General features: G+C 36.8%; 1 protein-coding gene across 3 annotated transcripts in view; it reads left to right on the forward strand.

Annotated features, from left to right (window-relative positions):
* LOC137402152 (adenylate cyclase type 9-like) overlaps positions 1-13,129 on the forward strand; it is a 38,502-nt gene that overhangs the window by 3,708 nt on the left and 21,665 nt on the right. For all 3 annotated transcript variants that reach the window (XM_068088629.1, XM_068088630.1, XM_068088631.1), the window contains exons 3-7: positions 1,496-1,730; positions 3,035-3,159; positions 7,342-7,462; positions 11,710-11,796; positions 11,877-11,960. In XM_068088629.1, the coding sequence (XP_067944730.1) occupies positions 1,496-1,730; positions 3,035-3,159; positions 7,342-7,462; positions 11,710-11,796; positions 11,877-11,960 (652 nt within the window). The remainder of the gene's footprint in view (positions 1-1,495; positions 1,731-3,034; positions 3,160-7,341; positions 7,463-11,709; positions 11,797-11,876; positions 11,961-13,129) is intronic.

Raw genomic sequence — 13,129 nt, forward strand, 5'->3', positions numbered from 1 at the left:
TGAAGCACATATTGTATGTTGAAGCACATATTTTTATTAGATTACATTGCATTTGTTTAATTCGTTCCACAGTCCAAAATTAGGAAAACTCCTTAACAAACTCCGGAGACCATTGCGCGTAGCATTAACACTGTTTAACAAACTGTATATGAAAAACAGCATCTTCAAATACTGCACTATTTCTCAATAAAATGAGATCTTTATCGCTACTTTGCTATTGTTGTAACTTCTGTAGTTCTGAGCCAGGAGTAACTAAAGCACCTGTTAGAGAATGTCACCTACACTGGCCATATAATGATGTTTGTATACTTACTTGGCATTGTGATATTAGCATGATTATACTTGCGCTAGATCACTATACATACAAAATAAATATTTGTTGTCATCAAATTTCTACTCTGAAACGGTTTATATTATATAGGCAACTTGCATCTACAGCAATCTTTGGGAAGGTTTCTTTGAATAATATTGACAGCTTGTTTTGGTCAGCACAGTTTTGGGACGTTTGCAGTTTGCAAGGGCTTGTCTAGAATAAATACTTTCAGCAATTATTTTATTCAAGAAGTAGACCGCGTTGTGTTCATCTCTATTAGATTGAAGGCTATGGTGGTAGCGTTAAAAAGCATGCTGAAATTTCGCACATTTTTCAAATTTATCCAAAAAATCGTATTAATCCAAAATATCAACCTAAATAAAAAAAATCATAATTTTCTGCAACTCTGTGCTGAATACTACTTAGATTTTTCATCCTCATACAATAATGTGTGATTATTAAATGTTTTAATATTAATGTTTTCATCTATTAAAGTTGGTGTTTAACAGGCATGATAGAACCTGTAAAATAGCTTTCATTAAGCGATGACAACTGGTTCAGTCAGCTCGATGCAAAAACAGCATTGAAACAAGGGGGGATGTTGGTGAACAGAAGTCTTGTTAGCAAGCTGTCTCGTTATTTTGTTCTAGTAATGAATTTTTCTATCGCTTTACTGGAGCAAATATATGTACTGATTGGCGTATGCGTGAGTTCAAAAGGTTTAATTATCTACAAAACTTTATGCGCTTGACTGTTTTTAGAAATATAATGACAGGCATGTTAAGAGACACAAACGTGACTATAAGAAATCAATGATATTATCATGAACATTAGCAACTTGTATGTTGTACTCGGTAATTTGTCTGCCTTTCACGATTGTGCATATGTTACTGTCAGAGTAATATTTCACAGTAACTGTGCATACTGAATGTTTGCTATTACTGTAAGTGTTTCAGAGTAACTATACAGGTGTGTGTGCGTGTGTGTTGTGCTGAGTAACTACACGCATGTCTTTTCTATTTCTGTGGGCTATGGTTTTTGTTCTACAGTAACTGTTCATACCTGTAGCTATGCATATTATTGTCATTTTACAGTAACTACATACATATGTATGTTACAATCGCTCAACAAGTTCAGTTCATCATTTGCTTCTTGTTACATTCTCTCGAACATTCGTAACAGGATGAGAGCGGAGAGAGAAGTGGGCCAGAAGGTGTGGAGAGAGGACAGATCGTTTTCAGGCAGTTTACCATGGATAGGATGGAAAATGTCAGCATTCTGTTCGCCGATATCGTCGGTTTCACCAAGATGTCTTCTAACAAAACAGCTGAGCAGCTTCTGAAGTTACTCAATGAGCTCTTTGGCGAGTTTGATCATTTGAGCGATAAGAACAATTGTGAAAAGATAAGCACCTTGGGTAAGAGGTACTTGCTGTTTGTTTTACAGAAATTTGGTTGCCGACAATGAACTTGTGCGCAATCTGGAACATAAACAGTCTCAAGGTTGTATATGTAGTTCTTATCATGTTGAAAAATCAATCGAAACCTGACCGAAGTTTTCAAGTTTGTAGCCATTTCTTCTGCATGTTGAATAAAACTGGAAGGAGGAAATATGACTTGGCATCAACGTATTTTAGTTTCTATTCACGTTTATTATCTTTTTATGATTGCGGATTTTCTCGTCTTACCAACAAAAAGCCGGCTTTCATAGCATTTATAACTGTTTATGACCGTTTATAACCATTTCCATGTTTCATACAATTCCTACGAGTGACATAGGATTTTATATAAAAAACAAACATGAAGGAAGTCCCATTTGGTTGACGTTCTCATGGTAGGCTCAGCTTGTGACCATTGCGATGCGGCCAATAAAAACGCATGACTCACGAGGATCAGTTTTTTATGTTTATACACAGATGCTGACGCCAGCATATTATTTGCAATATGACGATGGTGCCGTGACTGTGTCATCTCTGCTTTTAGAGCTCACGGCTTGAGGTGGAAAACGTTTTGTATATAGTCATTGTTCAGTTCAGACTCGATTCGATGTTATACTTGTGAAGCAAGAAAGTTAAAGCTGTGCATATGGCATTAAAGCTGTCATGCAATATAATTTGTTTACAATCTTCGCTGTAATAGGATCAATATCCATCTGTCTGTCCGAAGAGGTTAACCCTTAGAGGCTAGGAAAAGAAACTCCTTTCTTTCAACGGCATTTAAACTTGTAGCTTTGTAGACAGACACGGTGTTTTTATGCCTGACGATCTCTTATGGCACACGGGCTGCCAGGGTGCTAGTAACAATTTATTAGAGCTTTTCAAAGTTCATTTATCAGTAAATTACACAAAATATTCTTGTTTGTTTGTTTGCCCGGTATATCAGGTTCAGACCAGACGCGTGTTCAAAAAGTAGCTGCAAATGACTGACAGTTTTCAAAACTTAATTTTTTTGCCAATAAAAATGAGAGGCAATAAATGCATAAAACAGTTATATGGTAATTGGACTTGCCTGAGATCTGCCGCAATTAATTAAACCCTCTAAGCTAATTATCAGTTTTAATGGAGTTGTATTCTCTATGCGAACACTACGAAGCTGCTAGGCAACATGACGATAACATAATGTAAATGTATTTGCTTAAAGCAACAATGGTGTTATTAAACAGAAAGGCATGGGCTCCATTCTCCATGTCAACTGTTCTAAATTTGCTTTGTTTCACTTTTAGGTGATTGTTATTACTGTGTGTCCGGTTGTCCCATTCCTGACCCGAACCATGCAAGAAATTGTGTGAATCTTGGGCTAGATATGGTGGATGCTATTCAGAAGTTTGACAAGAAACACAGCGAAGAGGTGAATTTATTTTCAACACTTGGTTACGTAGCACTGTCTCAGGACCTGTAGCGGTTTCTGTTGTACGTCAGCCTCTAGAACTGTAGCATCTGTTATTGTTTGCGTCACTTGCTCGCTCCGCAGCATCTTCTATCGGTGGTATTCTCTCAAGACTTGCAGCGTTGGCTGTCTCTTTCTGATTACCTGAAGCACCATCGGGTGCCTGAGACTTGCGTGAGCCCTGCAGCACCTTCTGGTGCCTTCCATTCTTTCGTCGTGTGCAAAAAATTGTGTTGATTGGCGCTTACGCCTGTAGCGCTTTTTGCTTGTCACTTGCTGACGTTTGTCGCTGCTGATGGCCGAAGTACATTTTATTGTTTATCGTTTTATCATGGCCTTCAGCATCTTTTGCTGAACCTTACCTTTTTACTGGATGCGGGACTCGTACTTACACGTACATTTTGCCCTACGACTGAAGATAATTTTTCTGAAGCTTGAATAAGTGTTTTAAATATGCAAACAAACATTGTAGAAGCGAGTGCGGCGAGGGGCCAAAGTACTGGCTATTACATGTATAGCACACCTGCTAAAGGCTGCCACTCTCGCAGGCATTCTTGTTATAGAAATCTATCACCATCCGGATGTTTCACTCGTGTTGACACCGCGTTAATTATAGATGGACAATGGGAGGTGTCCTTAGGGCTGCGCCCTGCACAGTATTCTTATTTGAATTCATATGAGTTTATGTGGGGGCTTCAGGCTGTACCCACCTACATCTTGACTTATATCAATTTCTTAATATAAGGTGTCACTTCAAGCACACTTACATACAAATCGCGGCTACAAGCCTTGCCGTAAAGGGCAAAGCTGTGGGGTGTTTTAAGGCATATTTGATGTAATCATACTGGCTGCTTACATTTCTAGAATGTTCCCATTAGTTTTTTTTACCAGAAACCGTTGACACCACTTGATATTTTCCGCTTAGGGCGATGAAATTGTCCTGTGAATCTGATCAGTAAGACTATAAAACTAGTATTTAAGGTCTACCATCACATCTACATGAAATGGATAAGTCATTAGTCTAGTGCTGGCCTTGTAAAAAGGCACTAGGTAAATGTAAAAATAAACGTGATGTGGGTATTGGTGTTGGACAACATTTACGAATCTATATATATTTCTCAAAGTTTGTCGATGTTGTATATGTCCAGATATAGCTATTAAAATCTTGGAATAAAGAATTCGTACCGCAGAAGATTTGACTCATTTTATATTAGTCAGATATATATATATATATATTTCCTTCAGTGCTAGTGCTATAGTGCAAGTGGTCATGTTAAAGCGAAGACACTTATCTCTCAATTTAAAAATTGGTCCGTCACTCAAATGTATTTTATATTTGAATAAATACACGAAGAAGGTTTTTTATTTTGGAAGTTGGACTACAAAAACAAGAAACAGTTTGGAAATCTGTCTACAAATGTAGCTTAGACTTGTTACATCACTTCCTGTTTACTAATTATCATTTTCTCTTTCTAGTTATGACTTCCTGTTTACTAGTAGCTACTTCTGTCTGCTAAATGTCGAGTCTGATTTGCTTGCTAGCATTTCTTGTCTACCAGTTAGCATTTCCTGTTTACCGATTTTTTTAAAATAAGGAAACTTTTGCTTTTGAAGTTAGCCTATGCGCTAACCTCATGAGCTCATTTCAATTCATTAAATTTATTTTATTGCAAAGTTGAGAAAATGCTTGTCGGACATCTTAGCTTGTTCTTCGCAATGGCGTTGTAGTGTTTAACATGCGCATAAGGTCAAGTGAAGGTCAAGTTATGGGAGCTCATCAGACATCTCTGCCGTTCTCTCGAGGGAATCAATCCGCGTTTGTTTATTACTAGCTCTCATTCTTATTAAGTTACATAATCTAATAACTACATCACTCCAGCTGTCATTATGTTAGCATTGGTTCCTGCACTTTCACAAGCATTGCCAATTACAGTCACCAATTAATAATATAAACTCATGCTAAACACTGTGCTGAAGGAGCACACGATGGGGGTTTTTTCTTTCCAAGATTTCTAGTTACTTCTGAATTCCACTGCACTTGAACTAGTTTAGGATAAGTAATACATTATTATTAAATGTATTACTTTGAATCGCTTTATATCAGACAGTTAGGGAGTTGGAGCAGAATTCAGATGCACTATATCTCACGATTGTACTGATATACTTGTACAATGGATATATAGCATTAAGATACACTATATCTCACGATTGTACTGATATACTTGTACAATGATTATATAGCATTAATATACACTATATCTCATGATTGTACTGATACACGTACAGTGAATACTGTACTTTTCTGGCTATTAACCGCACCATTAGATAAGCCGCATCTTTGTTTTTAAAAAAAAGATAATAAAACAATACATAGGCCGCACCTTTGTATAGTCCGCAGAACTCAGGACGGTGCTTTTTAACATGGCAGCAACTTTGCTAGTTAAAAGGGAACAGCGCCGTTAGGCACTGTTCCGTATTTACAGACGCTTGTTAATCCAGTGTTTAATGGAACAGTACCATTAGGCATTGTTTGGTTTTTGTTTCACTGCTAGAGGCGCACTAACCGGAGAGTCTGGTTGATGTGCCCTAGCGGTGTAAGAAAAAACCCTTATATCAGCCACATGGCTCAAAACATCAGAAAAAAAGTAGCGGCTAATAGTCCGAAAAGTACGGTATATGACTTTAAGATGCTTTATGTCCCATGGTTACACATCCATACATGATCCGCAAATACGTATATACAACGTAAACCATAAATATATAAAAATATATAAATTATATTTATATATTTTAGTATATATATTTATATACTAAATTTATATATAATTTATATATAATAATTTATATATATTAGTCCCATATCGATTTGTTGTTGGCTGACTGCCTAATGTGTTTGGAACTAACTATTTGCAGTCACTTTCAAAAACAATGTACTGGCGTTAACTTTATGATAAGTCTTCATTTCAACCTCGTTTTTTCTACAAACACGGTGAACCACTTAACGTGTAATTTTAAAGAGAGAGTTTGCTCAGTCTTTTTCATTTATGCTGTAATATGCTGCCTTCCTAATTTCATTGTTTTAAATATGTAATAAGTGACGCTGTAGCTTGAGATGTGACTACATACTAAACACCACACAAGTTACTGCAATTAGTGAAAAATACAACATGCATGAGTGAACAGTTTTTGATAAATATTACTGGCTCAGACAGTTTCTAATATTTTAAACTGGACATAATGCATCAACAGACATGGAAAACATTTTTGCCATTCAAAACAACCGAGGAGAATTTGAGAGTGTTAATTGAACAAGGTCTAGAGAGTTCTTCCTACGAGGGTGTATGATTGTTACAGATCACAGCTGAAAAGGAAAGGATTGATTTGCAAATGGTTCATGTAAACACAGGCAGCTCATCAGTCTTAAATACCACTGTAGTTTTAATGGTGATAGTGACAGATGATTTAGTTGTGATAGGGTATTGTGTAGCCTTCATTCTTCAGAAGAGGAGAATGAGGGCTACGCTTTACTGCTACAAGTGGCTTGTCTGCAGATGTGCACAAAATTTTTAGTTTTCTCAGACTCCATAGCGTGTGCTTACTTTCCATCTTCATTTCAAAGACTATAAGTTATGAGAAATTGCTCATCTTCTCAAACTTTCATCTCATGTTTTACCCAGCAAGCTCACAACTGTCAGAAAATGTAGACTTCCTGTTTACGTTCACCAGGTGGATTTATAGAGAGGGTTTAGAGGCGACTACGTTAGTTCTTCTGCCTGGTGGAAAATTTACTGTTCAAAAATTAGTCTGATTCCCAAAGAGAGTATTGTCAGCTCTATCATTTGTCTACTGTATTAGTCTTCGTGTCTTGTGGACCAGATGCTCTTCATCTCTTGATGCCTGCCCTGGGGGGCACTCAGGAAATATTCTTTTAGATTTCTGCAAACCAGATACTGTGCATTGTGCTGCTTTAGTGACCTTGTACTCACCTGGCATACATACCTACGTCGCTGGTAGCAGCGCAAAAACCCTTTCTCAGAACAATCATGTTCCTGATTTCCCCTTTTGTCGATTCACCTTGGTGTTCCACCAGTCATAACGTTTGGCCTAAATACTTACTGCAATTATTTTCGAATCTATTTTTAGGTAAACATGAGAGTTGGAATTCACACAGGAACTGTTCTCTGCGGTATTGTGGGTACGCGAAGATTCAAATTTGATGTCTGGTCACACGATGTCGATCTGGCAAACGTTATGGAATCAACTGGTGAGATATCAACTTTTGCTACAAAATACAGTAGACACTCCTACAATGTAAATAACCCGCCACGGGAATGTTTGCGTTGTAGGAATTTTACGTTATATGTACAGTAAAATACATGTAAACTGCATAATCCATTCCAAAATCTTCCCAAATTCACCCTTTTGTCCTTTTTGAAATAGGAACAAACCAATCCTAACTTTTTCACTTAATGACTCTACAGTAACTGTAGTATCGTTAGTTTGCATCGTCAACTCTTTTTTTTCCTTTTCACGTTCACTCCATTTATGGTTCATGATTAAGTTAATTGTAGGTTAAAGGGGTGTGCACCTTACATATCAATTTACATTGACTTTACTCACTTTTTTCGAAACAGCAAGGTCTATGCTGCCAGGAAAAAAATATTATATATTTCTATAATAGAGTAAAACAAAAATATATATTTAGTATTGTAAGAACGGTGTCTGTCTGTTTGTCCGTTTTTCCGAAGCCATGGTTAGAAATTAGAATGAAAGGTTGATTTTCACGAGACTCCAATTCGTGATATTCAGATCGGTAGATCGACACTCTAACACTCTCCCCAATCGACTGGCTTTAAGTATTCCTGAATGCGTCGCTACTTATTCGCTCTGCTTTATCGACACACCTGATGATCTCTTACGGCCTGTTAGACCGGGTGGATCCTAGTATATATAATATTCGTAGTTTTCTTTCCTTTGTGTGGCAAAAGAGAGCGCAAATGATATTTTTAAGGCTACTATGGACTCTCGTTATTCAAATCAAATTTGAGAACCTGTTCCGACTTGTCGCTTTATGTTATGTGGAGTTTCTTACGTAATATGAAGCAGCAACTTTACATCAATTTTTTAGGTTAAGTGGAATTTTGTCATTGGAAGGTATACATTGTAGCAGCGTTTACTTATTTTAGTAAAAATGGTTAGGAACCATAAACATTGTATTTGTTGTAATGCTGCTGTGTAATCCTCTGAAGTATTTATCAATGAGCTGTCGCAGGTTCTCAGGCTATGAAATGAGTTACATTAGCTGTCACAGGTTCTCAGGTTATAAAATGAGTTAAATCAGCTGTCTCTGGTTCTCAGGCTATGAAACGAGTTACATTAATTAATTATCACCAAAAGATTTGATTTGGTGTTTCGTGACAGTTTCATCCTAGGAAGCAAGTTATAGAATGAATTGCATTTGTATGTAGAAATTTTATTGTTTTAGAATTATTTATTAAAGAAAATTATATAAGATACGCAATCGTTCACTTAGTTGTCAAAATTCTTTGTCAAATAATTTTAACATAGCATCGTACAAATGATGAGTAAAAGAAAGCAAATCCTGCTCGATCCTAGTCATAGGTAAAAAATACTGGCTTCTTAAAAATGGTAACTATTTACGTTACCCCTTGAAAATGTGGAGACTATCATTTACATTACATGTTTATACATCATTTAGCAGTGGAGTGGTCTTGTTTAGAACTCTTGTTTAGTATCATTTGAAGTTTAGTTTGAAATAAGCTTTGACCTCTTGAAAGCAACGTCTATAAAACGCTCAAAATTCATTTGCATTGCGCTGCCATGGCCATGCTCGTCCATCTCTCTAATGCAATTATGACAAACTTTAAAATGCTCATTCCTAGCTCAGACGTAATTAAACAGAAGCTGCCTTTGTTACTCCCTGGTATAAGGTTCATCATACTGCGTAGGTCACAGCATGCTCCGGTGTTTGATTACCTAGTTGCCTTGATAATGGGAGGATACGCATACAAGTCTCAATACACCTAAGTGTTGTGGTACTCACTATTGATCTGTTCATTATATATATAGATATGACTAATTATGTCACCCTTATCAGGCTTACACAGCCACTCTCCATGCCCTTATCAGCCTACGTATCATCGCCATCTCCTCTTTTTCACTTGATTTCTGCCACTTTAGCAGTTGTTGCCCCCAGCTGATGCTGAACTATCCATCTATATATGGAGTATTATAGTTAACGCACGTGCATAATAGCGTGTGCTCCGGAGTCACACGCTCGCAGTCTGGCATGAAATCAGAGCAAACGGAAACTCATAGATGTTCACATGATATGCTTTGCCAAATTTGGCCTCTTATCTGATTGGTTAACCGCAGTGTTTCCTGGAAGGTAACGGACATGGTAGTCAGACTCTCATTAGAAACACAGGATTAACTAGTTGAACAAACTACAACCCATAGATAATAGTGCTACATATCGGTAATACGTAACCAAAGCATTGCTTTTATCCCTATATTAAATATGATGGCTTTTGGATTTTCAGGTAGCCTAGCGGAACGTGCATGGTGAAATTTTTAAAAGTGTTCATCGCTGAATTGGGCGCCCAGTAAGCATTCGCTTAGTCCCCTATTCGTGTATATAAATTTGGAGTTATCTTCTGCTGCATTCAGCAGTATGAGAAACACTTTTGGAAACCCAGGAATGTATGCAATGAAACATTTTCACCGTACGGTAAACTCATTTGTTCGTTTATCGTAGACTGCAAACATTGCAATATTTGTAATGAGCCCAAGTTAGAGATTTTGCCAATTCATTACGCAAATGTTCTTATTAGTTGTTTGGCTGGTTTTTATGTGTTCTTGATACCAAAATTATGACAAACGCTACCCTATTTCTACTAAAACTAAGAGGCGTACTCAATTGAAGTACAAATGGCTCACAGTATCTATTTACCTTAAAACCTCTAAATGAACGCCAGCCTCTATTTGAACGCCACCTCCAATTGACCCCCACTATAATGGAGCAAGGTTTGAAAAATCGAGTGTCATGGCATTCAATTATAGGTTTTATGGTATGTATCGATTACGTGAAGGAAACCTGAAAACTCTAGCACAGCGCATTGTCATTGGCCTGTTAGTTACCTTTTCTGTTCTTTCTTGCTCTCAAGAACTTACAGAAGTTATCTTCTCTTTGTCATGGTCATAACTAGAATAGGTCAGCAACTGATCTGTGTGAGCCTTGAATATCTTTAGTAACGATGTCCCCCTTTCTTAGAGGAATCAACTTTTTATAGCTAACCAAAATCAACCCAAATCTCCATTTTAGTAGCTCCTTGTGAACGATGAACTAATATCGAAGTCAAAAAACTTTAAAGGTGCACTCGCAATAAAATTCACATTACAGTTATTTGGTATCAAAAGGTTCACCATGTCTTACTTTGATGTGTTGTAGGTGCAAATATGTAGAAACGCGATTACAAGCTTTTAAAAGCTCAAAAACGAACGGTTAATTGCAGCCATCATGAAAACGACGTGAGTTGGAATCCCTCTCCAATGTACGGCTCAAATGGAACAAAGTTGAACACGATGTGCTTCTGTTTACACTTTCATGCAACCTCATTCGTTGAAATATTTTCGCAAATATACTTCACGCATTTAATAAAACCATGTCTATTGTTTTTAAGCGTCTGTTTCATCATCATTGTAATGCTGTCACTTTGAGCATTGATATTTCAAAACCTAGCCTAAAGATTAGTTTAATTTTTTTAACCTTAGCTCGATGGAGTGCATATTATCCTCTGATAAACATGAGGAGCCTGTTGGTCACCTGTAGTAGTCGAAAAATGCTGCAGAAATTGTTCGTGCCATTTGGCAGGACATATGGGTCACATGATCCGATTACGACTTGATGATTAGACCAGGCTGAAAGGAAACTGTGAAGTAGCGAGCATCTATATTTGATAAGGGCTTTCCGGTAAAACCCGAAGTGTTTGTCATAAACTAATGCTACGAGACGTTTTACATTGAGCCTTTTATTGGCATTTAATCTCACGTGATAACATCACGTGCCAAAACAATAACCATAATGTTTGAGTACATCATCGAAAGAAAGAGAATCCAAACTACGGCGTATTCATGATGGCTGCGATTAACTGTTCGTTTTTTAGCTTTTCAGAGCGTATAATCACATTTCCACATATTTTACACCTATAACACAGCAGAGTAAGACATGGTGAACCTTTTGATATCAAATAACTGTAATGGGAATTTTGTTGCAAGTCAACCTTTAAGGTTCGCACTAGACTTTAACCTTTAAAGACTATTTGCTTCAAGCATATTCTATTACTCTATATGGAATGTTGAATCGGTATTTTTCTGCTTTACCCTTTTTTAAGGTTGGTAAAAGAAAACAACTCCAAATCTGTACAAACTAGTTATCGTTTACACTTCCGATAAAATAAGTCGCATGTGTTTGCTTGTGTCTCTGTGTAGGACAACCTGGACGCGTTCATATCTCAGCAGCGACATACAAGTTCCTAGCTGATGACTATGAGGTGGAGCCAGGGGAAACAGTGCAAGGTGGGATATAGACATCCTTCTGCATATTTGAACATTATTTATGTTATAATCTTTACATCACTGTATATGGGCTCTTGTAGACACGAGGAAAGTAAGAAATCTCACGGAACAGTACGATCAAGAGACGTGCAAGTTTGGTGTTCAGCAAGTAGAAGTTTCCGGAGGTTTGGCATACTTTCTGGTCCAAATTTTATGTTTAGGGAAATCTGTGAGACAACAAGCATATATTCATGATCTGTACACAATCTGTTCATGATCTGTCGCTCTGCACACAAATGTTTGCAAATTATTGTCACCGGTCACCGAAAACTTAACTAGAATAACAAAAAAATAACGAATAACCTCGATTTGAGCGCCTTAGCACAATTTTTCAACCCTTCCCTTATAGTGACTTTCTGTTAAAGTTGACGTTCAAATTGAAGGTGGTGTTTTATATTTGACTAGCTGGTCTAAATGTTGGGAAAATGAATTTAGCTTTTGTGCGGGCCAAGTGATGCTAATGTCACCTATATTCGCACTCTCTCTCTCTCAGGCAGAGCGACATTGATGCCATCGGCATCAGTATCATTGCTAAACAGTTTTTTATATACATCAAAGTATCAGACGGAGTTAGACAAGGAACTACTTTAAGTAAAACATATTAGACACATATAATTATTAATTATTTCAATGGAGCTGCTTTTAAAGTTTTGAGAAAAAATGAAAAACTTTGCAGTTAGAATTAAAATCGACCAATTAAACTCTGCTTTGCGGAGGATTTCTACTCGCGACGTTCAAACGCAAGTTCACTAACAAGCACACCTAATCACAAGGCCAAGCTGTTCTTATCATTTCTATTTCTCTTACCATGTACTGCATATCTTTTTCATGGTTGCACATGCCAAATATGCACTTTTTATTATTGATTAGTATTACCTTTTACGTTTGTATTTTTTTTAAAGCGACATTTTTACTATTACTTATTTTTTCATTTGTAACTTTCAATGGAGCCATTTCAATTTCAAGTGTGCCGTCACACTCATATTTCTGGTTTCGGTAAATCTGTATCATCATTTAAAACTTTGAATACTTCGAGAGCTTCTGCTGCAACAGCAACCTTTTTATCCACACACTTTCATGAACATTGTTTATTTTTTCTCTTAATTTATTTGAACTGCACAAAAATACTTTTCTCATGATATGAAGTTTAAAAGTTAAAATGGTAAATATTGTATATGTGAAATAAAAATAAGTTTTCTGCGCAAAGACTTTTTATTACCCTGGCAATGCCGGGCATTCAACTAGTGGGTTCATAAAGATAAAACATGGTGTTGAATATCCAAGTGGTTTTACG

This window comes from Watersipora subatra, chromosome 8 (genome assembly GCF_963576615.1).
Source record: "Watersipora subatra chromosome 8, tzWatSuba1.1, whole genome shotgun sequence".
NCBI classification, from domain to species: domain Eukaryota; kingdom Metazoa; phylum Bryozoa; class Gymnolaemata; order Cheilostomatida; family Watersiporidae; genus Watersipora; species Watersipora subatra.